Genomic DNA, 26,958 nt, shown 5'->3' on the forward strand with positions numbered 1-26,958 from the left:
CCGTTAAAGAATCAATCTTGTCCCATACAATAATTTCTATGTAACTTTCCGTACAGCGGATTCTACAGAATGTGCCAAGCGTTTCAATTGCACTTTTAGTTCTTAATTGTGTGTCTACCACCGTATTACTTTAGCGCTCTATTTTGTAACAAATTTCTGTATTGTGTTCGTCGAAAAAATTTTCCGTTCACATTTCCCCAAAACACGTAGTTTCTTATAACCTTTCTCGTGTTAAAACGCTACCCGAGAATGAAATTCAGCAGACGCCTAATATGTATTGTGTTAATCAGTGTTTAAAATGAACGATCTTTCGTATACGTCTGCGTATATTAACGAAAATATACAATCCTCTGTCAAATCGTTAGGATCCTACTAAGAGATTTCTAAATGTAATTATTCTTGAATAAAAAAAACAATGTGTAACCTGCAACAGGTTCGATAACGTACGAGAGCATTGTACGAAGAAAAACGAGAAAAACAGATATCCTAAATACTGTCATCGTCCTGACATATTTATTGATTGTACGCATTGCAACTGATTGCAATTACTATTGTGTCTATTCTAACGATGCATCGTGGCACGACCAATAAAACTTTGTCTGAAGGTTAATATTACACGTGCAATTGTAACGTTTTATATAAGGCTGAAATAACGTATAAAGAAATAAAGTTATATTTCGTGGAAAAATTACTTTTTCTATTGATTTTATCCTATCCTATACGCTCTATCGCAAGAGAATTTTTATAGAGTAGATAATCGTTTATTGCGTCCGATACAACCATATTTATGTGGCATAAATATTGACATTTACTTTAAAAAACATACGGTATCGTAAATTCTTCGTTGGATTCTATTCACCGACGATATTTTTAGGTAAATTTTTTTATAGAAACGGTGAGAATGCGCGTTCAAATTTAAATCTTATCCCGCGCGTTAAAACCAAATTCTCGGATAAGTTTCTAACACGAATAATTATAGTTTCAGTATTATAATAAGAGATAGAGGAAAATGTTTACTGCAATTTTCCGTGTGCAAAACGATCGTAGCAATCTTATATTGTATTCCCCTCAATTAACGTTGTAGTAATGGAGAAAAGATGGACGGCTTGACGTTTGGCTTACACAGGTAACCGATCGATTGGTTGACATAAATTTCGGAAAAACGGTTGTTCGGATCTATGTTTCGTTACAGAAATATGATCTTTTCTTTGCAGACTAGTTCACTTGGACCTCAAGGGTGCTCCGCCGCGGGTGTGTTACTTCGAAAAGGTCTGTTGCTCGAATAAACAACCGCATTGTTTGTACACTGTATCTTTTATTTGACAGTAGCGTCATCGAATTATACGTTTAATGACATGATACACCGTTCTTCTATTATGTGTTAAATATGTCCTCGATATCTGTGTTTCTCATCGAATTTATACAATCACACGATTTTTTTATTTATGAGAAACTTCTATAGATTCTTACGTTTTACAACGAAATATCGTGTGCGCAGTAAGGCGGAAAGTTTCTACATTGCATTGAGCAATTATTGGCACAAGTATATATTTGATAAAGGTGTCAGTTAACGAATAAGTATGAATTATAAAGTATCTGTGATTTGTATTACAGCTATTCCCTCTTTTGAGAACATGGGGTGCTACTGGACTTCTTCTAGAATGGGAAGACACATTCCCATACAATCGAGAGCTTGCTCATATAGGAAGCAATGGATTGAACAATTTGTCCATTGGATACACAGCTCATGAGGCTAAACATATTTTGCAAATAGCAGCAGACTGTGGTTTAGCAATTGTTCCTTTGGTGCAAACATTTGGCCATATGGAGGTATACAAAATCAAAATGAAATTGTACATTTAAATATTGTTGCCTAATATTGAATCAATTGCAGTTTGTGTTGAAACATAATGAATGGAAGTCCTTGAGGGAAGTTGAGAATTTTCCAAGTTCTATTTGCCCATCTAATCCTAGAACATTGCCTTTGGTAAAGTCCTTGATTAGGCAGATAGTTAGCTTTCATCCGGACATACAATATTTACACATAGGTGCGGATGAAGTTTGGCACTTAGGGCTTTGCTCGGTTTGTACAAAACGTGCTGCTGCTAACAAATATGGAAAACCATCGCTATACCTGGAACATGTCTCAGCCATTGCACAATATGTACAAGAGACGTATCCCTACTTAAAAATTATCATATGGGATGATATGTTAAGATCTATAGATTTACAGGTCTTGAATGGTATTTTGATAATTTATTAGCATTATTACTAGTTGTATATGGTTTCATAAATATATATATCATATCATTTTCAGATCATTATATTGGAAAATATGTAGAACCTATGATTTGGCACTACAATCCTAGAGATAATTTTGCTTTACCTCCTGGTAAGGTTTCTTCTACTTGGTGTTATAAATATTAACGCGTTCACTGTCTGGTTTCCCAGCGGCGTATCCAATAGCATGGTGATATGACCCATATACGGCTCACAGACAGTGAACATGTTAATACGTCTGAATGTCAGAAAATGACATAGTATTAAAATTGTTTGCTAGGACTATGGGATAAGTATACCGCGGTCTTTCCCCGCATTTGGGCAGCTACTGCATTTAAAGGTGCTACTGGATCTTTACAGCATGTACCAGTTATAAGGCACCATGTTAGTAACCATGAGAAATGGTTAGAAGAATTAAATATAAACGTGAATAAAGTCCATGAATTTCGAGGAACAGCCTTTACCGGTTGGTCAAGGTAATTATCTGTATAGTTTGTACTTAAATAAATGGTATTAATGACTCTTAATTTTAGGTACGACCATTATGCAACATTATGTGAATTATTGCCTACGTCGATACCATCGCTAGTATTGTGTTTGAAAGTTTGGCTTCATGGTTATTCTGAACAAGTACACAGTCAAGTGGCTAAAAGCTTAGGATATATAGATCACCCACTGCACATAACGCCACAGCCAAGACCCGCACCGATACCCAGTAATTTACTCTTTCCTGGTTGGCAAGTTGCAGTGGGTGTAGAGTGGTTCTTAAATTTTAGAGCTAAATTCCATACTATCGTTGCTAGCGAACAGTAAGTGTGAGTTTCTATATTGCCACCTCTGATAATTATTTTATTATTACGCGTCTATGATGTTACAGAATATCAACATGGATGAATCCGTGGCAAGTCAGCAATAATTACACAAATCCGATGCAGTTAGAGAATTTAGTGCCTGCTTTCACAGAGTATGTTTAATTATCCCTAGAGTGATTCAAACAAAACTCACATACTATCGAGAATATTTTTTACAGATTATTGTTGGAATTATCTTCCTTAGAAGGATATTTAAGATTCCAAATGGAAAGTATTTTCTTTCCAACAACAATCGACGAATGGTTAGGTACAAATATCCAACCCATGAAAGAGAAACTCGTAGAATTGAAACAAACTGCAGAAAATCAAATTAAATTGAACAGTCGAGTTTAATATTTGGACAAAGTATTTCGCGGGGCTTTCTGCTTTAAATCTCAATGACCAATTCTGATAAAAAATCATGAATACGAAACGATAGGCTGATAAACAAAGTATGAGAAAAATTAGCGTTATGTACAACTTTATCTTACGAGTAGATATATTGAAAAGATTAAGAAGTAATAGTGTATGATACGCACGGGATATAATTTTATAAGAGAAAGATCGATTATTTTAATACTTGCTTGGTAGCGAAGGAACTAGTAACTATGTCCTTATCGCCTGAGCTTTGTCATTCGGCGAGCTATTCTGTGATACTGGCTATGAAAGGATTGTAACATAATTAAGCTCGATAACCATACTTCTTGGCTATTGTATATATCACATTTGCTTCTATCTACGTTTGTTGTGCGCATAGTATGATCCATTGTACGAAGATTTTACGCGATACGCATTATATTTCATTCAGTCTTTTTTATCACTAAATTTACGAACTAACTAAATACTTCTTTTAAAAACATATTATCGATGTAATATATTGCTATCTCTAAACGTAGTAGAAGATCGAAGTAGGCGAAGTTTAGCTGAAAATAGTAGTAATAAATAAATAATAACTATCAATATGATTTTCTTTTTCTCGGTTGACTGTATTCGTTTTTTACCATTTCTTTTATAATTCACGGCTATCTCGTATACACCGTGAAAAACAAAAGAAGGTAGTTGTTGAGGAAAAAATTTCAGAAAAAATGGCTTTTTTAAATTTATTTCGAATAATATCGTTCTCAAAGTCAGTTGAATAAAGATCATGCCAAAAATTAGAGAGTACAATGAACAAGAGGCTTTGAAATTAGACGAATGTTTTAAGGAGATCCTAGCTCGTGTCAGACCTTATGTATTAGAGTTGACATCCGCGGAAAGTGCTCAGTTATGTAAGGTTTGGCTTGATAAATTAAACGCTGCAACCTCGCAGCGTCGTTTAAGAAATGAATATCTCCTGGAATTATGTAGACAAGTGAAGTCGAATTGTATCAAAGGAATATTTAGCAGACCTCCACCCAATGGGCTTCTAATGCCATTGCCTAAGTCGTATCATATGGTACCTATATTACGATTTATAAACTTTGTCACGTTAATAAAGTAATTAATATGTAATATAGGTCTGTATTAGTTCGTCCGTAAGTGACCTATCAGACTATGCTGTGAGACCACTTCATAGTTGTTTAAAACCGAGTGCAAAGTGCATCCAGCATCAACGGAGCAAAGCATTGATGAAACATCGTATGATGGATATCGCGAATATGAGTCAGTGTTTGGATGTTACTAATGTTTCGCCAACTGTTCGTTTTCGTAATCAGAATGCAATAAAGAAAAGTCAGATAAAAATTTACGAGCAGCGTATCGATACACTGAGTACTCTTATTGCAGAGCTGCAGATACAAAATGAATATCTAAAGAATCAATTGTTAGAATACCCGAGGCATTTTAGCAACAACATGGATAATCCTTTGTGTGCAAGTATCAATCAATTAACTTCTGATGTCGCTGCTTTAAAAGCTAAGTTAGTATATCATTAGATATAATTTAAAAGAAGCAACAAGGGTTTAAATGATTAAAAATTGTTGAAGGCTGATAGAAACGCAAAACATGAAAAATTCTATCGAGGAAAATTATAAAGAAGTTGTGCACGAATATCACTACACAGTTATGGAACAGTTTACTGCATTGAAACGCGAATTAGAAGAGGCTCGATTGAAAAATGAGGCGTTAGATAACAGTGTAGCTATGATAACTGAAAAGCTGGAGGAAATCATCCATGGTAAGGTAAGAAGCAAAAGTTTCATTTGTAAAATGAGAAATATAAAAAATATTTTGAAGGATGAGCAAATTAAACAAATGGAAAGAGAATGGATGGATAAGATCGAAGTGATATATGAACAGTTCGATACGTTTACGAGAGAAAACAGCAAAGAGTTGCACGCGAAACAAGAACTCCTTGAGAAGACTGATTTGGAATTGTCGCAAAAAGATATAGGAAGAAAAGAAGAAATTGTATTACTGACCAATAAGATTCATGATTTAGAAATCAAACTAGAAAGGAAGATTAGAGATGTACGATTGCGTATACATATTTTCGAACTAAATATATTATTGAATATAATTTTTCTTAGGAAGAAACATTACAAACAACATTAGTCGAGCAATACACAATGATGAAAGAAGAATTTAATAAATTAAGAAATGAAATAGATTACGAGACACAGAAACAAACTCAAAATCTCATATCCAAGGTCTCTGTGCTAAAGAAAGCTGTTGTAAAGCTTGGAAAGTCGAAAGAAAAGCTTGAAAATAATTACGAGAAAAGAATAACGCATGTAATTAAGGTAATCGTATTAAAATTGTTATTGATACAGGATACTACTTTGTATTTATTTCATAGAACAAAGATATGGAAATAAAAGCCTTGCAACTACAATTTCAAGAGCAAAAAAATGAATTGTGTACATCTCTAAACACGATAAAACAAAACGAACTGGATAATATTGTTGCAGTGTTAGAAAAGCGATATAGAACTCTATTGGCAGAAACAGAAGCAACAACAGAGACTCAGACCCACGAGTATCTCAGGGTAGTATGTCATGTTAATTTTATTTTTAAAATAACGCAACAGTTAATGTAAAGTGACGGTATTAATGGATTATTATTTGTTTAACTATAGAAGATAGCTGAACTGGAGGATCAAGTACTTAACATGAAGAAGTTTTAACTCGAGTTAATAGAATAGCAAACCCTAAACTATAGTTTGTAAAATATAATTTTTTGTAATTGTATGAATGATCACTTTATTAAATAAATACTACACGAGTAATAAGACTGTGTACTTCTTTCAATCTTCAGTGTAAATTTATTTTTAAAATAAATCTTTTCAAAATTGGTGTGTGTTAACAGTCTTCGAATGAGAATCATATTAGATTGACTACGCGGTCTAAAACAAGAGGGCACTGAAATGCGGCCATGTTCTAAAATCTGATCCAATTTCTGAACTTACTTTATAAATGTAGAAATATTTTTTTAATTTGTCGAGATACCAAGAGGTAAGGCTCAGAATAACAACGCGTTATGCAACGAGAAATACTATTTATTCCTACACGACTGTACGACACTAGTGTAAGATAGTAAGTTTCATTCTCCAATACCAACACGCTAAGATAATTCCCTAGCTCGACAACGTCATCTATTACGTCCCTAGTAATACTGCACTGTACCATATTGCTATGGCAACAGACATGTCAACCAAATTGTAAAACTGTCAAACGCTTGACAAATATTTTATCTTATTTAACAGTAATTCTTGACAGATATCGAGGTGCTAATTTATACATAAATGTATATAATGAATTTTTAAATGACGTTTAAAACTAGAAAACTCTGACAAATACTATAAAACTTATTTTCAATTTGCAGTCGAGATTACAAGAGTTTGCATTTAGTGTCTTTTCTCCAGTGATATTAGATTAGATTTAAATGAAACTATTAAGTTTAAGTGTTCTTTAGGAGGTATATTGTAAGTTATTTGTATGACAACTTCAACGTTAGCAGTGAGAACAAAGCATTCAGAGAATGTCACTGTATTTTGACACACGTGTACAAAATCCAGAAACAGCTTCGATAAGCACTCACGTGATTTGGCATACCAATTATCCGTTATTAGCAGTCGCCTCGTATTCTCAGGATAAGGGTGGTTTTGTGACAATTTATGATGATCAAGGAGAGCCTATTCAGGATGTGGAATCGCCAAGACATTCTGTGGCTCAAGTTACTGCTATCGGATGGCACCCAGAAAGGCGCTGGCTTGCCGCAGGATGGGAAAGCGGAGAACTGCGGGTCAATAATTGTTTACAATAATAATTTTGTTAACATAAAAGCATAGTAATTTAAACTTATACGAATGATTCTGAAGGTATGGCCAGGCGATACTGGAAGTAACGAATTCAACGTAGTAGTTACTCCACATCGCGATCCCATTAATATTCTACAATGGAGCCAGCATGGTGGAAGATTGGTATCCGCGGACACGGCCGGGTCAATAATTGGTTGGAAAATTGACTCGAGAGGTCAATTGCTAATGACGTTTCATCACGAATTGAAAGATTCTTTCGTGCAAATAATTTTTAAAACCATTTTGCCAAAATCAACGATAGATATAAGGTATGCACAAAGCATATTTACTTTCTATCGGATGAAAGTAATTGAATAATACCAATTGCTTTCAGTGGTTTAGCGAAAGCCGCGGTTTCAGGGGATGAAAGAGCATTAGATATGTTTAGTTCTTGGCGTCCCAGAACTGCTGCTCCGACAGCTATCGTAACACAAAGGGATAATCATGCTTTTTATGTCGGAACTACCAGCGGCATAATATATTTTGTTGATAATCAGGGACAATGTACGGAGGTACTCAGTATGAGTGGCACGGCATTGCAGTTTCTACTGCATCATCAAACTAGAGATTCTATTATTATTATGACAGAGGGTTTGAACATAGGGCATTTCCAAGCAGATCCCATTACCGGACAACTCACAGAATTAACAAAAGTAATTTGATAATATTCTTTGTTTATGCATTCCCAACGCAATAGCTCTGCATTGTTCAATCTTAACGTTTCCTTTTTAGGTGAGACTTAGCAGCAGATGCGATATATCACGTGCTAGTCCAGCACTGTGTTGGACCGTTGGAAATACTTTGGCAATTCTTACCGGAGAATTGGGCGTTCGTTGTTGGAATCTTCACACTAGCGATACCTACGTATTGTCTCCGCCAGAATCATCGACCGGAAGTATCGCTATGCCGCAGGAAATTTGTACCAGCATATCTTTTTGTAAAAACAATGGTACTGTTGATACTTGATCTCGTTCACGGAACGGTACACGCGTATATATCATTACACTGCTAATGTTTCACAGGCACTTTGGCTGCTGGAACAAATTTGGGAACAATTTATTTATGGAAACGCAAAGTTGAATTAGACAGCGACGAGAGTGGCTGGCCAGCTGTACCAGAATGTTGTAGCATTCACGGTACGGTAAAACAACTTACATGGGGTGCTGCTTTATTAAGAAACCCGCTGCTTGCAGTTAACTGTGTCACTAATGTATTCGTGTTGCACCAACAACCAATGTGTGCTGCATACAATGATGGCATTTGCGCCAGTCAACTCGCCCCTACTCAAATCTTATTAGAGATCGAAGAGTCAACTTACATTTTAAAAACCGACATACAAGTGCAACTCGTCGCCGTTAACAAAGACTACGTTGTTGTTTCCTCGGGTAGACAAATCGCGGTTTATAGAATTAACAACGAGACCACCATAAGCACTACTGTGATTAGCAGTTTCAATTGCGACACGGAGAAGCTATTAATTTATGGCCACACATTGATCATTTTGACGCCTGTGGTCATACAACTGCGATCGGTAGAGAGCACAATTACTCAGATTTTACCTACATTGCCGGAAGAAGGTGAACCGATCACAATGGATCTTACCGGACCGTATCTAACAGTTGCATCTTTGAACGGTATATTAAAAATTTGGGATCTGAGCAAGCGTGAGGCTAAGTTGCACACAAGAGCAATGGCGACTTACGAAGCGATCAGCGACTTCGCCGAGATTATCGAGGCTAGATGTAACGCGGATTGCCGTTGCGTGTCCATCACCGTCGCTATGACTAACTTGATGCCTAGTTCAATCCTATATGTCTGGGATATAGAAAGCGATCAAATACTCGAATTCGATTTCGCAATATCCGACGACATCGACGAGGACGATGCCGCTCTAACCGCAAAATGTAAAGGAAGATTGGTCACTGCTCACTGTTGGGACTTGGAAGACCCTAGGCTTCTGGTATGTCGTGCTCAAAGACTGGAGACACGAGATTCCAAGAATTCCTTAAAACAAAACGATGAGAATAATGATTACAGCGTTTCGAACGCCACTGTGGTTTTGGTATCGATGTTTGCTACGTCGGATCATGGAATAGTCGTGCAGGATATAAAACCGATCGAGGATGACAATTGTAGAGTGTTGGGGGTGCAGACACCGCACATAATCATTCTGAATTCTGAAAAGGTAGCGGACAGAAATAGCAAAGTACAAAAATTGCTTATGAGGGACTTCGAGGAATTAGGCGTGTGCGATCCAGTCACGAAGAAAGCTGTTTTGGACTTTAGTTTTCATATCAGCGTCGCCAACATGGACGAGGCATTCAAAGCGATAAAGTCTATTAAAAACGAAGGCATCTGGAAAAGTTTGGCGAGAATGTGCGTGAAGACGAAGCAGTTGAACATGGCCCTTTTGTGTCTAGGCCACATGAAGCAAGCTAGAGCAGCGAGAGCTCTTAGAGCAGCTATGCAAGATGACAGTTTAAACCTGGAAGCTAAAGTGGGCATATTGGCCGTGGAACTTGGTCTGTACAGCGACGCTGAACATCTCTTCCGCGAAGCGAAAAGGTTGGATCTGTTAGGCAAGCTTCTCGAGGCACGCAACAAATTTAAGGAAGCCATAGAATTAGCAACTAACGAGAATAAAATTTGCGAGAAAACAAGTTACTACAATTATGCAAAAACACTCGAACAGGAAGACAAAATAGCAGAGGCTATCGATATGTACACTAAAGCGGATTGTCACAGGTTCGAGGTACCGAGGATGCTGCTCGTGAGACCCAGAGAATTGTTGACGTATCTGAATAATTCTGAGGATCCAGAAATAAAAAATTGGCATGCACAATACATAGAATCAACGGGCGACATGGAGGGAGCCTTGCGTTTGTACGAACAAGCCAAGAATACTTTAGCAATGACAAGATTGCTTTGTTATTTTGGCAAGGAGGACGAAGTCAGCGATTTGGTGTCCCGAACAAACCACGCTGCCTCTGCGTACCATCTGGCTGCACATTATGAATCAAAAAATAACGTGACGCAAGCTATTCATTTTTATACCATTGCTAAAGCTTATACAAACGCAATCAGGTTATGCAAAGAACACGACATGTACGAAGAATTGTGGCCGTTGGCTGTATTGGCACCGAGGCAATCGCAAATAGACGTTGCAAAATACTACGAAGAAAATGACCAACCGGATAAAGCGGTTTTACTGTACCATAAAGCTGGATTGTTGCATAAAGCTCTGGATATCGCGTTCAAGACCAAGCAGTACAGTGCTCTGCAATTGATCATTATGGATGTCAATGCAGATTCTGATCCCGCTTTGATAGAGAAGTGCGCCGACTATTTTGTTCAAAACGATCAGATCGAGAAAGCCGTCGATTTACTCGCCACGGGAAAGAAATACTTGGAGGCACTGGAATTGATGCAACAGCATAATATTCTGCTGGTCGAAGACCTCGCGGAGAAGATGACGTTGGAAAAGATCGACAACGACGCGGAGCGCGAAAAAATTCGTATCTCTATATTGGAGAGAATCGGTGAAATTGCTTTCGAGCAAGGTAATTATCACTTGGCGACGAAGAAGTTCACGCAAGCTGGAAACAAATTGAGAGCCATGAAAGCGTTACTGAAGTCTGGCGATACGGAAAAGATCTGCTTCTTCGCCCAAGTTTCTAGACAAAGGGAGATTTATATTATGGCTGGGAATTATCTGCAATCGCTGGATTGGCAGAATCAACCGGACGTCTTGAAAAATATTATCAATTTTTACTCGAAAGGAAAAGCGATGGATCTGTTGGCTAATTTCTATGTTGCCTGCGCTCAAGTGGAAATAGACGAATTTCAAAATTACGAGAAGGCACTCGATGCTCTGAATCAAGCCAGTAGGTGTCTCTCAAAAGTGATCACTCCGAGGGATCCTGATATTCATAAAAGAGCAGTTGACCTCGTAAACAATAGAATAGCGACGATTAGGCGCTATCTGGATATCAAGAAGTACGTAACGATATCACACGCAGCGGCTGAAAACTACAAAATAACCTTGTTAACGAGACATTGCAAAATATTGTTACAGATTATTTGATAGAGGCGAAACGGGAACAGCGATGCAACAGGTTCGTCAGTTGCTAGATTCTCAAGGGCCTGATTTGGAACAGTCAGTGCGCCGTGGCGATCTGTTTGCGACCATAACGCAGTACTATATCAACATCGGCGATAATGATAAAGCACGCGCTGCAATAGAAGAACTGAAGCGTTTGGTACCTGGAATTAATTTAAATTATTATTACAATGCGAGTGTGTTGGAATCGCTCGGTTACAAAATGAAAATTCAACGAGAAGAAAGCTCTGACAAAGAAGACGACATCGAAGAACTTTTGGGTGAATAAATATATTAAGGAGGACATTTAGCTGAAAATCAAATACTAGTAATTTTCCAAATAATTCAGAGGTCCTTAAGGGTGTTCAGTCACCTGGAAAAAATTTTAATGGGAGATTCTATGTACTCAATTTCTTGATTGAGGCTTCGTTAAAATGTTATTAAAAAGTTAAATTAAAAAATTTCTAATCATTCTGAAAAAATTATTTTTAGGTCCGGGGGTTAATTATAAGCATTTTTGGTGAATAGACATACCCCCGAAATCATAACCATTTTCGAGAAAAAAATTCAGTACCGGCGGAACTTTAAATATTAATAACTTCTTAACGAAGCCTCAATCAAGAAATTGATATTCTTGATTTTCGTCTTACTTTGGCCTCTAGAATCTCCCATTAAAATTGTTTTTTTTATGTACTTGATTTTCAGCTGAATGCTCTGTCCTCTTATGCACACGTCTTTTTTTAAACTTGAATTAACAATCCGTCCAGAAATGTGATCGTAAACGTTAAAAATTGAATAAAAAATATTTGTAGAATATTGTAATTTGGAAAATATATGGATAATGTGTTGCGATTTGATACGTCAGTATTGAATTTATTGGGGGTCCGAACTGTATCCATTTTGAACAGTTAGAAAAAAACCATCATTTAACGTTTATTAATCAGACTTGTACAAGAACAACCTTATTCCTTAATATTTTATCGTATTCTAGAGAATAAGTGTTTTAAAAACAATCGCAGTGTAGACGGTAATTAGCACATCTCGTTCGCTATCAAGACCTCGGAAGGTACAATAAATAAATGTCATAAAATGTAATATCGTAAAAACAACGAAAATAATGAAATACAACACATATGTGAATCATAATCAATGGTATCTTTGACGGTATTCGAGTCGAATCGTTCTCGTTAGATTGAATATTGTTATCTTACCTTGGTCCAACTCTAAAAAAATTCCATCTGTGGTACAGTTTTAATTTTCACCGCGCGAATCAAAGCAACGATTAAGTGTCCCAAACGCACCGAACCAAGTGGAATATTCAAACAGCCTTCTCTGGCGTCGGCTTTTTGCTGGGCGCGGCAACATCTACGTCTGGCTCCTCGGCTTTTCTCTTTTTACGCACCAGATGGGATATGTTGCTAGCTGGCTTTTGAACTTTCGGCGTGGACGGGGAATCGCTGCTACCGCTTGGACCGGCACCGTTCGAACAGCCACCAGCCACTTTGCTTTTAATACCCTCTATGACCAGCTTGCAAGCCTCTTGTTTGAAATCCTTCATGTCTGAGATCTTTTCTCGGATCTCTGGTAGTAGTTCCTTCAGCTCCTGTATCTCGCCCTCGACCGTGTAAAAGGAATCCTCGGTCTTGGGCGGCTCTTTCAGCTCCTCCAGCTCTTTGATGCGCGTCTCCAGCAGCTCGGTGGCCTTGTTGAACTCCTCGATGCTGGCGTCGAACTCATTACCCAAAGAATGAGCCAACGCGAGCTGATAATGAATCTCTGCTATCGCCCTCGGCTCGCGGGGCTCGATTTGCTGCAACAGCTCCAAACATCGATGCAGATCGTTCAGAGCGCCCTGAAAGTTTCCACCCTCCATGGCCACCTCGCCCAGGAGTCGATAAGCGTCGGCCAGTAATTTCCAACCGGGCTGTCCACGTTTTAAAAGTACCAGCTTCGCTAATTCCAGGACTTCCCAGGCCACCTTTAATTTCAGAACAAACACTTTAGTCTCAGTTCAACTCTTAACTCCGAATGTCAGTTGTTCGTTATACAGAAGACGTCCCTGAGCGATGAAACTTTTACGAGTCTTTTACGTTAGATGAAATTGACGCCACGTTTGTCAGGGAAAGATTAATTTAAGATTACAGTAAAAATAAAATAAGAGAAGTTACAAGCAGATATTAATCAAATTTCTCGTTTGCAACGTGTACTTGTATACCTGTAAATTATTAACTTCGTCCTCGTCGTCCTCCTTTCCAATGTCCTCGGAATCGTTTTCCCCGTTTTCCTTCAGCTCGCCATTCTGTTCGCTCGAGCAGGACGGCCCGTTAGCGTGATTCGTTTCCTTGCTGGAGCCAGCCGCTGCTTTCTCTTCCTCCTTCTGTTTCTGTTCCGCTATTTTGCTATCGTCGGTTTTGTTAGAGTCCGATTTTTCCGTCACCTCCTTCTCGTTGGTACCGGACTCTGTCGCTTTCTTCTCACTTTTCTCATCCTTCTCCTCCTTCTTCTCCGGTTCCGTCTTCCCGGACTCCGAGGTAGCTTTCGATTTGTCGGTTTTGCTCTCGGAGCTACCTTCCTCTTTTTTCGCCTCGTCGGCCGTTGTTTTGCTCGCTGGCTCCTCGTTCTCTTCGTCTTCCTTCTCGTCTACGTTGCTGAGTTTCTCGTCTTCCGCTTCCTCCTCGTCCTCCTCGTCGTCTTCATCCGCGTCCTCTGTGCCCGGCACTCCACCGCCCAACACCCCCGCCTCCTCTCTCGCCAAACCGAGGAGAGCACGACCGTAGAGCAGATAGGGTTCACCGAGTTCGTCCGCGGTGTCCCCGTGTTTTTCAGCGAGTAGCTGGCAGGCTTGCGCTAACGCTGTCACCGCCATGGTGTAATCACGCACTAACAGATGCCGTTTCCCGTGGGATATCGCGGTCGCTGGGTCGGTGAATGCTGCACTCTCTGCAACGTCAGCCATCTGCAACGGGAAACACTGTTTTTGTTATGCAGTTCCGCTTTGTCGTTCTTTAACCCGACAACCGTAAAGCTAGTTCGCCTCTTCGCCATTAGCCACCAATGCTTTCCACAAGATTTATTATTTCGGTACTCATAGTTTCGCGCTTATTCGAATTTGTATCACAGAAAGTCGTTAGTTTCTGTTTACTTTGATGTTTGCGAATAGTTATAACAAATTACTATGGATTATTTTTGGTGTAAGTTCATAGATACAAATACACACACTCTTTGATCATCCACCTACGGTGAAGCCTGATGCTTCAACGTCACGATGCAATTATGTGTACAGAATATTCCACCCACGCATGATATGTGTTGCGTCTTCCACGCGAGTCACATTTAACGCAGCAGAGCGTTCCTCCTGCACGCTATACGCTCGCGTCAACGTCGATCGAGAATAAAATACAGAGTACTCCGCGCGTCGTGTAAACTTAACACCCCATCGACGGAATTACAATCTTCATTTCTTATTGCTAAGACCGGAACAAAAATATATATTAATTTTGTATAAATTCTATAATTTAAGCTTTGTTTAGTTCACATAAAATTACTAATATTGATGTGGACCAATTATCCCCCAAACTGTTTTATTTTCTGTTTTATCAACTAGTTGTTTTCTTCTTCAGAGCTGTTAAAAATAATCCACGACTTACTGCGCACAGTTCTTCTAAATCTCCTAAAACATTTGTCTTCGTCGACAGCGTCGTTATCAGTGTCCATATCACTATCAATCTCTACGTCTACGCTAAATATTTTCCCCGAGTTTCCATCACACTTTTTGATAGCCATGTTTAATAATAAATATCAGGTTTATTTTATCACTTTTCAACGCACTAAAGTATCAACTGCAACCTCGAGTATGTAACACTACTATAATTAAAAACGGTATTCAATTTGACGCCAGATAGCGTCGCTCGTAACAAAAAAAAAAACAGTAACCAATGTATCGGCAGATGGCGTCATCCGCAGATAAGGTGTTAACGACTGTTAACCGAACGAGTATTCCGAGCAATACACTTCAAATAACGAGGCATTTCGATGCAAACAATTGCAAATGATTCGTTGGAGGACAATGGGATGCAAGAAGATCGTCGATAGATATATGAAACTTGATCCAGCTATTCGATCAAAGAATCTTAGCCATTCGATCGGATAGCATACGCAAGGAAGTTGCTTTGGAAAGCGGAGAACCTACCTACTCGAAATATCAGAGACTCGTAACCGAGTGCTGGGAAACTAGATCGTTTGCATCGGATGTACGCGAGAATCAGACTCGATCGCGGTATAGTCTGCGAGAAGAAGGAATTAAGGACCGTTAGGCGCGTCTAATCATCCTCGAGGGCCATAAAGAGCAATTTGACGAAGGTAGCGGGTACCGAGGAACGCAGAAACGAAAGAAGGAAAAAGAAACGAAAGACGTATAAAGGGTTGGAGAGAAGCAGAGGCGGGTTGTCCGCAGCATCCGGGTGGGGTGGTCGGTTGGGTGGGTGGTACGTCGGTCGATTTTCGTGCGCTTCGACGCAGAACGGAGAGGGCGTCCTGGTCGTTTGCCCCCTCGCCGTGGCGGAGACTCGCCGAAAACAGACGGTCTTCGGGGGTGTCGATTGGTCAGTGCGTAACTGGCGACTGTCGGTGCGGTGTGCGGGATTCAGTGGGCTGCCAGCGGTCGCCCTGGGCACCACCTGCATGGATGGAGCCTACCCGTGTACCCAGGGCCCCTGGTCCGCGTCTCATTTTCCTCGTTGCCACGCTTGCCCTCACTTTCGCAGGTAATCGTCATCCTCGACGCAAAACTTCCGACGAACTTTCATTTTTTTTTCTTTCCATCCTCGGTGGTGTTATTGTTTCCCGTGTCGTTGTTTCGACCGGCACGCGATTTACGGACAACGTTACGTAATAAACGATCGCTCCGATCGGATGTCGCGTTCGTTCGCGCGGAACAAAAAGGAGAGGTGGTCTGTTCCGGAAAAGAATTTTCTACCCCTCGTTGTATTTTAATTTGTTTATGTATGGGGAGGACTCTTTGCTAGGCGATCAGCTGATTCGAACGGTCGCACAGTGTTCGAAGAGATCGTGCCTTTCGACTTTATTTTGGAGAACGAAACAAAAGCAGCGACGAATGTTTCGACTTTGTATTTGATTAATGTACCGTTAACGATCAGTCGTTCGGAAGGAACTTTGTCGATAGATGTTGGACGAGTGTGTGGTGCTTGGTTTCGTCGTGTTAATAGACAATCGATGCCCATTCCTATCGGTCCACCAATTAATTGTTGTATTGGAAGCTTCCGCAAAGCGGATGACAACCGAGGAGGACGGAATCGATGTCCCGGAGAGCACGTGGACAACGCTGCTCCCATTGCACGTTTAAAACGAATCGCAGTCCTTTGGAACGTCGTTGAAACGTATACATTTTCCGTCCCATCGCGTCAACAATGTATGCAGATAAAATCTATCCTCGTGGTCTTGTATCTCTCCAGCCTTCGTTCAAACGAGCGAACCATTTAGATAAACAACCACGATCTCGCACCGATTTTTCATATTCCTTTGCAACGTTTATCTGGCAAACGATTGCTTTTTTCTTCCCAACGACTGATAAGATTATATAAAGCATCATTCCTCCGAATCTCATTCTCGGTCGTTGTCCACGTTTCGATCGAGCCTCTTCAATGTTGTTGTTACTACGCTTCTTGCAGTCTTTTCTTTAGCAACTCGAAACTTCTAACAGCACGGTCAGCAACCACCGGTTGAACTCGTTGCATCGTTTACTTTTTCACTGGGTGACACGATCGCTCGAAAGAAGCACTCCTATGCTCTATTATACTCGAGTGCTCTTGTTACCAGATTTCTTGCACAATGCAATTACCATGACACGGCAAAAAGAACAACTGCATCGTTAACCGAGAGTTTCTTCTGAATCATTTTTTAGCACTATTAGCGTTAAGGTTTTCAATCTCGTATAGTTGTCAAGATTTTTCCTAACTTATTTCGTCCACGAACCTTCAGTTTTTAGAGTTTTTACGATATGTGTTTACAGACTATGCACATCGTTCAATTTTGCTGATATAAAAATGCCTATATAAGTTTTCAAAGATCAGGAGTTTGATAGTGATTCTAGAAGAGAACATGGTTAAAGTCTTTACCGTGTCTGTAACAATTTCTTCAGGAAACTCTAAGCTTTTTTTCAATAGCTTTAAAATTGTATTTTTTCAAGCGTTCTCCGAGTCGTCCACATACTCTGCGCCTCGTTCCAGCAATGTTGCTTCTTCTACAACATAAATTCTCTAAAAATAAGTAAAAATAGAAAGCCATATCCTGTCGTGTGAGATTAAAATTGCATCGTGGAACCGAGGGGTTATTACTTCTCTCAGAGTTTCCTTATTAGGTGATTCTTCTTTCCCCATTCTCCTGGATATTTCTAGATCCACACGGTCCACGCGATCCAAGTGCTTCGTAAACATTGAAACACCGAACTTTCATCGCAGATTTGACGACGAACATCTCGAGAGAGCAGGAATTCTTGAATAACGTTCCTGCAGTTCTTTCCTCCACGAAGATCCTCTCGCGCGAAGCTCTACAATTTCGAAACAACACTCGACGATTACGTAACTTTAGCCGACGCTGCTTCCATTGTCATGTATATCGCCGTGGGGGTCGATCACCATCTCACAGAGATCCGGAATAACAAGGACACTTTGCCACAAAGTAGACAAGAGTGTCGAACAGCGATATAAAGAAAACGTAATGGCGGCAGCTAGCTACGATGAATCCTCGTTTTCTCTGTTCCAGCGACTGGATTGTTGTGCGGTGCAATAATGTCGGACCATTGGGAGGAAGTGGGCTGGGATAAGGAGATTTTGACCCACGCGAACGTTACTCTCACGTGGTACTTGGACGGGCAGGTGGCGATGCTTGGATCCGCATCTGGCCATAGAAATCATCATTCTGGCAGGCGACCGACCTTTCTCGTGCCAATGTATGGCGGTATTTGGATCATGTGCGTCTCGCTTACAGGTAAGTGGCCGTTGTAAACGATCCGTGTAACGTTCCAACTCTTCTATCATTTTCCTTCGCGCAAACGCCGCGCATAAAATGCGAGATTCCGAAGCAGCTTTACTGTTATTTCAAACTTTGATCCCGTTCGATCATCGACGCCTTTTCGGCGAACGGAACTTCCGGCTCTCAGGGGGCAATAAAAACTATCGTTTCCCGAGTGCTGAAAATGTGAAACGATATTAATAACAAATTCTCTCTCTCGACTTTCACTGTTATAGCGATCACATCTTTGTAAACACCAATCAGGAACCACGTCGTCCATCACTTACACATACCACACATTTCTCATAATCTGTATAATACATCGATTACAACATAGTTGATTCACAAGTTTACCAAAGTATTAACTCTCGAATCCGTCATCGTTGATACGGCTGAATCATTATTTGATAATAGTCAAACGTGAGTTAAACTTTTTTTTTTAATTCTATACATTGATTTTCTATTTTCTGTTATTCTTTAGTTGTTTTTTTGCATTTCTTTGGTATCGTCCAAGATGGTAGTGGTTCTTATAGAAAGTTCGTCTTGAAAATTATAGCGAAACCTGTAAACCGGATAAACTGCCGCCGAGTATATGTAAATATAGTATTTTCCATTTGGGTACAAGTCCCTGCTAGCATCGTGCGAGCTTCCAATGACACGTGTGCACACCATTTCCACATAATCAGACCGGTGTATCTAGAACGGCGCGATGTTGTATGAATGCATTCTATATGTGGATACTACCTTGACTCTGACCAAGCTATCGACCAGTCGATTAGGATCTGAAACATTGTACTGTCTGTCCAGGTATGCCGTGACCGTGAACATCTTGCATGTTCCTTCGACGAAATTTCGTGCCAAAAATTCTCGCGGTTTGATCCTTTGATTCGATCGTACCACCAATTCATAATTTCCGCGTAACCAAAACCGATATGTGCAACAAATAATACGGCTGACAGCAAAACGCGTAAAAGTGTCAAGGCTAGACGTTAATTAACAGTGGTATTAAAACATGAATGGTCTCGAAGCGCTCGTTATTCAGTTATTTTTCTACATAAAATTTGTTTCCTTTAAAAAATGGAATTATATGTTTTTTTTTCTTACAAATTGTACCGAAAAATGTTTACTCTAGGGGATACATATTTTCATCCAAATATTCTGGAATACTGGTACGATGGCAGCCATGTTTTTTCTTTTAATTAGACGCGGTATTTTTCTCTATAGTGATCGAGACTAACGAGTCGGATTTGTTTGTAGAATTTTATGTACGTAACTACGTTCTATTTTGTCGTTAGTGTGATCGTTTAATCAAAAGCAATTTTAAGAATGACAATTGAAAAAAATTACGAAGGTACTTATAAGCCTAATAGCTCAAGAGTTATATCGTTTTAAAGTTTACCAAACTATTTTTGTGTACTTTACAGATGTTTAAATTGTCTTTTCTTAAAACTTAACGCAAGGATTATTTTCAATATACGCCAGCACTGGTCTCACACATTAAAATTGCTTTCGACACGTCCCTTTTCAGTTTGTGATACGAGGCGTATTCGCGTAAATTATGTTACAATTTGTGAAAATACGAGTACACGTTACTTTGTACAATTTTTTAGCACCGCGACCATTCTAATTGCGTTCAACAAACGGAATAAACACGTATGCCTCGCGACTGGTAAATGTATAAAGGCCTTTAATCGGGACCGCGTGTTTGTTTTATTACGTTAAAATGTCAGGACGAGAACGATCGTGTGTTATTTTTAAACGTGAGGACATAGGACGTAAGTACTCTAGCTGTGACGTTTCTCGCTCACGATATATCCTTATTTACTTCGATTTTGCGAAACATGACGAGTGTAATCTCGAACATATTGAGAAAAAAAAATGCACGCTCGCCCCACCAACGAACAAACGTGATATTATTCCTAACGAGAACGACCAAAGCCATTTGGTCTCGGAAAAGGCCAATCCTGGGAAAACACGGAGAGCGTAAGATAAAAAAAACACAAATACACAACGGTATAATACTACTGGCATTGAGTTTCCAATGTATATTTCATGCGGTCTAAATGAAAGAAAAAAAGAGCACAGAAAGTTTGATTTTTTCCTCGAAGAGTCTCGCTGTTCCTGGAAATCCGCATCTTTGTACGCGTAGGCGTGCAATCACGGTTTGATTGTGCATTCCGATTGTTCAATTTTCTCGCTTCATCGAGAGCTCTGGGAGAAACGAGAACCTCAACTACTATTTCAATCTTCCGCGTTCTCATTTAACTTCCTTTCGACGGATTTATTAAAATGTCTCGAGACTGGAGACCTTAAATCTCTTTCGTTCGAGCTTTGCAACCGCGAAGAAAAGCTCATCGCGTCGACCAATATGGCGACTCGTTTTCGCGAGACAGTTCCGACCTTCGAAAACGTTTGAATAATTAGAGTCACGTGTGCGTTTGAACAATCCGTATATTTTTTTTAGGGGGAACTTCGTTTGATGGTTCCTGGTCACGCCAAGCACGGAACGCTGTCTAAAACATACTACGTACACGCCTCGGGAATTGCTCGACCTTCCAACGAAAATCCGCTAATAAGCCTAAACGCATAAATCTCGAAATTTTGCGACTAGCGACGCGATCTGCTGCCCCCCAAACGCAACACAAAACTGACAAAACTATAGTCATCTTTAGTCACAGATATTTCTATGTTAAAGAAAATTAACATTTTATAAAGTTAATAAAATTTTAAACTCCCTTTACGAGTTCTTAAAATTAAAAAAAGTATCTATCGTAATATTGTATATGAAAACTCCGCGTACGTTTCCTCTCGAAAAATGTCCTTTCGACGACACTGCAAAACAACCGCGCACTCGTGTATTAATTATTACGGATGAGCATCGAAGCTATTCAATTTTCTAACGAGCGTGCAAGTTTCGAGGAGAGTAACCTAGACCCAGTGAACTTGAGTCCGATCTATTTCTGCCTCGAAATTTATTATTACTCAATTTCCTAAGTTTCCGCGGCCTTGACGGTTCCTATTACTCTTCCTGACATTTCACGGAAATCCATGTTCAAGTTCATCCTCTTCAGCGAGCCGATAGTATTCGGAATCTGATATCGAATCTCACGCTCGAACTATTCCGCGTTCGTGGCCCAAGTAAATCTGACTACTCATCAGAAGTAGCGAGTTAATCGGTCATACGTAAAAGCTACCTGCAAACGATCATCGTTAAATTAAGGTCAACCAAAACATCTGCTTGGAAGCTGTACTTTCTGCGTATACGTTATTTAACACGTTTGAGTGCTGAAGAATTTTCTTGCATACAGGGTGTACGGTCACCCTTGGGGAAAATTTTAATGGGAGATTGTAGAGGCCAAAATAAGACGAAAATCAAGAATATCAATTCGTTGTTGAAGGCTTCGTTAAAAAGTTATTAACAATTAAATTAAAAAATTTCAAATCGTTCTGGAAAAATTATTTTCGGTTCCGGGGGTCAATTACAATCATTTTTGGTCATTACACATACCCCGGAATTCTTACCCACTTTCTAAAAAAAAATTCGAGAAGGTGTGAAATTTTTCGACGGAAAAAAAAAATTTCAAATCGTTCTGGAAAAATTATTTTTGGTTGCGGGGGTCAATTACAATTATTTTGAGTGAATAGACATACCCCCGAATTCCTGCGCATTTTCGAGAAAAAAATTCAGTAAGGGCGGAACTTTAAATGTTAATAACTTTTTAACAAAGCCTCCATCAACAAATTCGTATTCTTGATTTTCGTCTTATTTTAGCCTCTAGAATCCCTCATTAAAATTTTTCCCAGGAGTGGCAGAACACCCTGTGTATGTTAAAAGTGCGGAATACAATGCGCAGTTATTATGCGCAGGACAAGAGAAGCGCAATAGCGCTTCGCCGCACTCAACCGGTTAATTTAAAAAAAAAAATCAATTAATCATACGTAATTTCTGTAAACTAAATATAATCTTAACGGTTCGAAATTAATTTAATGTCGCAAACAATACTGTATAAAACTTTTCATAGCGATTAGTCATGCTCCAAAGAAATAGATTGACATAAATTCGTCTCAAAGGTCGCAATTAAACTAACAAGTATTTTTGATAAATTTAATTATAGAAACTGAACTTAAAATTAATAGCGACGCTACGAGGTCACTGAAAACACGCTCGCGGAGACTGTTTAAAAGTAACAAAATGACGGAGAAAAATAAACGATTGAAAATTTGTATTACTTGCTCTGATTTCGTTTTTCTCACGTTTTAGAGGAAGAAATACGACTACTGGGTCAGGTAGGTTTTCCGCAAGGGAGGTGCATTAACTACTTGACGCCCGACGAAGCACATGAGGAGATACGCGCCGCCTGGCAAAATCGTGAGTACAACCTACGTCCTTTTTCTCGTATTTCGATTCCCGCCATTCAATGCGTTCCGTTTGCGTGAAATATTGTAACGGTAATAAAAATCAAATTAAAAGTAAAACCTCGAAATACTTGTTCTAGATCAAAAACCGTAATGTATGTCGCGAGCAATTACATTAAAACTGTAATTAAAAACGTTATTTTCAGCATTAGCAAACGGTGTAAAACTTGAATTATATCAGAAGAATTTGAACTTTCTGTATAAATTTCAAAACGAACTTGCTTAATACGATAAAATTATTTTCCATTTCGTTTCGAATCCCTGCCTGAAACAAAGTTTGAACTGTGGCGCGTAGATGGGTTTACTTTGCCCGTTAGGTGGTACGAAGTGTCCAGAGCTTTAAGCAGTCGAAGAGAATCCTTACGAACAAAATTAATTTATGGCATACATAAAGTTTTTGGTTTGGAATGTCCTGACATTACGAAGAAGTTTGTCAAGAACCTCGCAAACTATACGAAAAGCTACTTGAACGAGGACTGTTCCTTTTTCTTTTCAGGGATGCAGAATTTGAGTATATCCTGTTCTCTAGTTTGCTTGATTATTCTGAGCACCGCCGTTTTGATTGGATTTTTTGGATTGTGCAGGCATCAAATATCGGCGGTTCTCGTTACCGGTGTGATGTACCTTTTGGCGGGTAAGTTTGTCGACGTTGATCATTATTTAAGAAATCTACAATTTTAGACAAACTTGGTAACCGCGAAGATTTCTAATCGCTCGTAAAGTCAACCACAAAACAAAACAAACGAGTTGCATTACTTAATCGAACACCGCATTCAATTGTAATTTAAAGTTCAAAGTTGTATTGAAATGAGTTTGATGCGATTTGAATAATTTCCCGCGCATAAACGGAGCTTTTCTGTTCCATCAGAGTCAACATTCCGCGCACTCGTGGTTTCAAAGACAAACATTTCTTACGGTCGATAAGAGACTTTCAGATAGAAATAATCAAAGTATTTTTTTAAAAACATTAAATAATTTGAAGGACGTTTCTAACACGGATTAATTGGTTGCAGCCACGTTCGCGTTGTTCACTCTGACGATAATTCATTTCAAGAGGGCCCAGGATCGCGGAGCGCGAATACTGGACGGCCCTGAGGATGGTGTGATTGGTGGACCGGCACCACGTAGCATCCTGAAGGCTAGACGATTCAACAGCTCCTGGAGTATGGACTTCGGATGGGGTGGCGTCACGCTTTGCGCCCTCGCCTCGGTGGCGTGGATTTTGCTCAGCAAAATAATGCGCTTCAGTCCCATCGCCGCTATGATAGCGTAGCAGTGGGAGGCCTTCGAGGTCTAAGGTCGTTTACAAAAGTTATGATAGAGCGTTTTGATGTCGACGGCCCTTTCCGGGTGCTTTAACGGAGAGAAAGAAAATGTTTCTAACGCGATGTTTCTCTTTGTTCTAAATTTAAGGCGAACTAACTTAAGGAAAGCAAGAAAGTTAAATCGTACCGATTAATGAAACGGATAAATCATATCTTAAAAACTTAAAAGAGATTTAGGAACATCGATGCTCGAGCAACGTATGTAATTTTGGCACAGGGTTCGACATTGAGACAAATTATTTGAGGGTATTTTTCCCCGCGAATGAAATGACAATTTAAAACGACCACCTTGAAGGCACTGTTTTTGCATTTTCCAGCAGGTAACGTACGTTGCATACTATTTGTCAACCTTATCGAAACAATCGCGAATTCGTATAAGGTACGGCAAGGAGTACAATTTTTGTCCATTGTTCTAAACGCAACGTTTTATACAATTTACCATGTAATTTCTAGTCTCTGACAAAGAAAACATAAACGATCGAGTAAAGAGCCATATGCGAAGAAGGATCGTACGACGGTTTTATTCGTAAGCCATACAAAACCTCTATGGATTCAATTTTTTACTTTCAAGTTTCTCATATTTTCAAGTTTTGTACATTTTCTACAAGTTTTCATATGCTTCTGTTGTACCTGAATCTTTGCACAACCCGATGACCTTCTCTTCATATGGATCTTTACGATGAAAGTAAAATATTTACAGATGCATGAATACGAAATATCATTTAGAAGAGAGGTAAGCTTTTTACTTTTGACCGAAGAAGCATATTACGATATCTAGAACAGTGCAGAACAATATACGCATTTGTCTGAGTTTTGATTTGCATCAGAGTTAGTCGAATAATGCAAAATTAACAAAACTTACTTGTTCTAGTCTGTATATTTAGATATATTTTTAACAATCTCGTAAGACCATCTGTTTTTATAAGTTTACGTAAGATTTTGTCAAGTTGGATTTGAAGTATTCTTACGTATCGTAGAAGCTAAAGAGATATTTGTTAAGATTTTGCTTGATAATGTAAATACAGAGCAGAATATAATATAGATGCCTTTAGTATAATTCGATCGCCTTATAATTAGAGAAATAAGCATGTTTGTAATATGCATAATATAGCAGTAAACTTGTTCGAGCCAATGTAAGCAACGATATGCGTGTCCGCAAGAAGAATATAGCTTTTGCTACGACTTGTTACAGCGAAAAGAAGGACTTATGCCTATAAAAATGTATCATATACAAAGGATTGTGAATTGTGATTCGTCCATTAATATTTAAGGAAAACATAGATGCATCGAAAAAGAGTATCTATCATATTCGGAGACTAAGTTTTGTTGATTAAAGAAAAGAAATTATAAATATGCTTGCAAAACTTTTCTCCGAATGTTTATTTAAACGAAATGCATTTTTCTGATAATATTTTCTTGTCATATTTTTTACCTGACCCTTGTTATTTGTTATATCGAAATTAATGTATCATAAATGCAATAAAAAGAAGAGCTACGTATAAATAATAGAAATATCCCTGACTTTCAACTTTCCCTACGTACAATAACACAAATAAATATTTTATTAAGGAACAATGGATACTTTCACTTCTGTTGGTTATAAGGTAATACGTTTAAAATTGTAGTTGGTAATGGTAATTATCTATCATTAAAAGGTTATGTTTCGCAACAAACTTTGCAAAAATATGGATCTCGATGGGCAAACACGCACACAACAACATCTTGTGCGATATGAATACCTAAATACGGGGCACGTGATCGGTCGTTAGAGTATATGTAACGCGGGACGTGCTATACACCGTGTTCACAACACATCTTCACACACGCACGATTAACAGGTCACGTCTGTTCACGGATTCAACAGATTATATTTTTTGTGGTGGTAAACAACAAAGGTAGTAGACGCGTGAATTCATTGGAACTCGAGAATGTACGTACAAAAATAAACCGTGTTACGAACGATATTACCTGTTAAAACCGTTCGAACAAGAGCAACCTTATTTCGCGACTTGCGAAACGTCTCGTTTCTTGACATCTTTATTCCAAAGGGCACATTCAACGACTATACAACGACAAGATCGCGGAGAATAATAATGCACGTGGAATGTGAACGAAACGTACGTACCTTTATTGCGTTCGAATAACTCGAGGTTTGACGCTTTCTTAGTAATAGATACACTTTCACTATTCCTTTCGAGAGTTATGCCTAAAATTTCGTGTATCACAACCTTTGCTTCAATAGTTACGATTCAGTTTATGTACAAAGGACCAAGGAAGATCGAACAGAAACGACCGTTATGCCAAACAACGGTTTATTACCGGCACGCGTGTAACTTGTGCGAGCGTCAAGCACACAAGAGCACAGCGAAGCGGTGAGCATCGATGTGAACGAAACATCTGGCGCGCATGCGCACTCGTTTTACCGCCATTTCTCGCTGCAAGGCGGGACGCGTTCATTTTATAAATCTAACCATTTCGATTCGATTAACTTTTAAGCCACATATGTACATTAGTTGCATTATAGAAAATAGTGCGTATAATCAGTAACACGATTGTTTTTTTTGTGTATTATTATCTTTGTCTCTATTAGATTCAAAATGCGTACTCGCAGTAAAAAGTTGATTCGATATATCGAACTCCTGAAATAATTCTTTTGCAACTTCCAATGAAATTTTCAATTGT

The 26,958-nt window shown here is 39.0% G+C and overlaps 6 protein-coding genes across 8 annotated transcripts in view; 5 read left to right on the forward strand and 1 right to left on the reverse strand.

Annotated features, from left to right (window-relative positions):
- Window positions 1-1,006: 1,006 nt before the first annotated feature.
- LOC122396469 (hexosaminidase D-like) lies at window positions 1,007-4,273 on the forward strand. The gene is made up of 9 exons (XM_043394915.1): window positions 1,007-1,126; window positions 1,215-1,269; window positions 1,615-1,830; window positions 1,895-2,243; window positions 2,318-2,392; window positions 2,561-2,756; window positions 2,814-3,089; window positions 3,158-3,244; window positions 3,311-4,273. Exons 1-9 carry the CDS (start codon window positions 1,098-1,100, stop codon window positions 3,483-3,485), a joined length of 1,458 nt encoding a protein of 485 aa, XP_043250850.1. The 5' UTR covers window positions 1,007-1,097; the 3' UTR covers window positions 3,486-4,273.
- A 382-nt stretch (window positions 4,274-4,655) lies between these two features.
- Window positions 4,656-6,333, forward strand: LOC122396471 (protein GRIP-like). The gene is made up of 5 exons (XM_043394917.1): window positions 4,656-5,028; window positions 5,096-5,579; window positions 5,639-5,851; window positions 5,908-6,096; window positions 6,187-6,333. Exons 1-5 carry the CDS (start codon window positions 4,739-4,741, stop codon window positions 6,232-6,234), a joined length of 1,224 nt encoding a protein of 407 aa, XP_043250852.1. The 5' UTR covers window positions 4,656-4,738; the 3' UTR covers window positions 6,235-6,333.
- A 755-nt stretch (window positions 6,334-7,088) lies between these two features.
- On the forward strand, window positions 7,089-11,860 carry LOC122396467 (intraflagellar transport protein 140 homolog). The gene is made up of 6 exons (XM_043394913.1): window positions 7,089-7,352; window positions 7,429-7,676; window positions 7,742-8,060; window positions 8,140-8,356; window positions 8,430-11,403; window positions 11,483-11,860. The coding sequence occupies exons 1-6, from the start codon at window positions 7,089-7,091 to the stop codon at window positions 11,793-11,795; spliced, it is 4,335 nt and encodes a 1,444-aa protein (XP_043250848.1). The 3' UTR covers window positions 11,796-11,860.
- Window positions 11,861-12,218: 358 nt separating this feature from the next.
- LOC122396479 (nuclear autoantigenic sperm protein) lies at window positions 12,219-26,869 on the reverse strand. 3 transcript variants are annotated; one of them, XM_043394938.1, is made up of 3 exons: window positions 26,402-26,869; window positions 13,722-14,462; window positions 12,219-13,484 (listed from the first exon to the last, which is right to left on the reverse strand). In XM_043394938.1, the coding sequence occupies exons 2-3, from the start codon at window positions 14,460-14,462 to the stop codon at window positions 12,825-12,827; spliced, it is 1,401 nt and encodes a 466-aa protein (XP_043250873.1). In that variant the 5' UTR covers window positions 26,402-26,869; the 3' UTR covers window positions 12,219-12,824. The 3 variants fall into 3 exon arrangements, with proteins under 3 accessions (XP_043250873.1, XP_043250874.1, XP_043250875.1); XM_043394939.1 differs by lacking the exon at window positions 26,402-26,869 and adding an exon at window positions 15,154-15,353; XM_043394940.1 differs by lacking the exon at window positions 26,402-26,869 and adding an exon at window positions 14,741-14,928.
- LOC122396481 lies at window positions 15,736-24,228 on the forward strand. The gene is made up of 5 exons (XM_043394947.1): window positions 15,736-16,269; window positions 18,287-18,511; window positions 22,797-22,904; window positions 23,448-23,585; window positions 23,965-24,228. The coding sequence occupies exons 1-5, from the start codon at window positions 16,191-16,193 to the stop codon at window positions 24,222-24,224; spliced, it is 810 nt and encodes a 269-aa protein (XP_043250882.1). The 5' UTR covers window positions 15,736-16,190; the 3' UTR covers window positions 24,225-24,228.
- Window positions 26,082-26,958, forward strand: part of LOC122396474 — a 126,948-nt gene continuing 126,071 nt past the window's right edge. The window contains exon 1 of the mRNA XM_043394924.1: window positions 26,082-26,393. The gene's annotated coding sequence lies outside the window, so the exon portion shown is untranslated. The remainder of the gene's footprint in view (window positions 26,394-26,958) is intronic.

This window comes from Colletes gigas, unplaced genomic scaffold (genome assembly GCF_013123115.1).
Source record: "Colletes gigas isolate AHSC1104 unplaced genomic scaffold, ASM1312311v1 Colletes_gigas_Sc00007, whole genome shotgun sequence".
In the NCBI taxonomy this organism is placed as follows: Eukaryota; Metazoa; Arthropoda; class Insecta; order Hymenoptera; family Colletidae; genus Colletes; species Colletes gigas.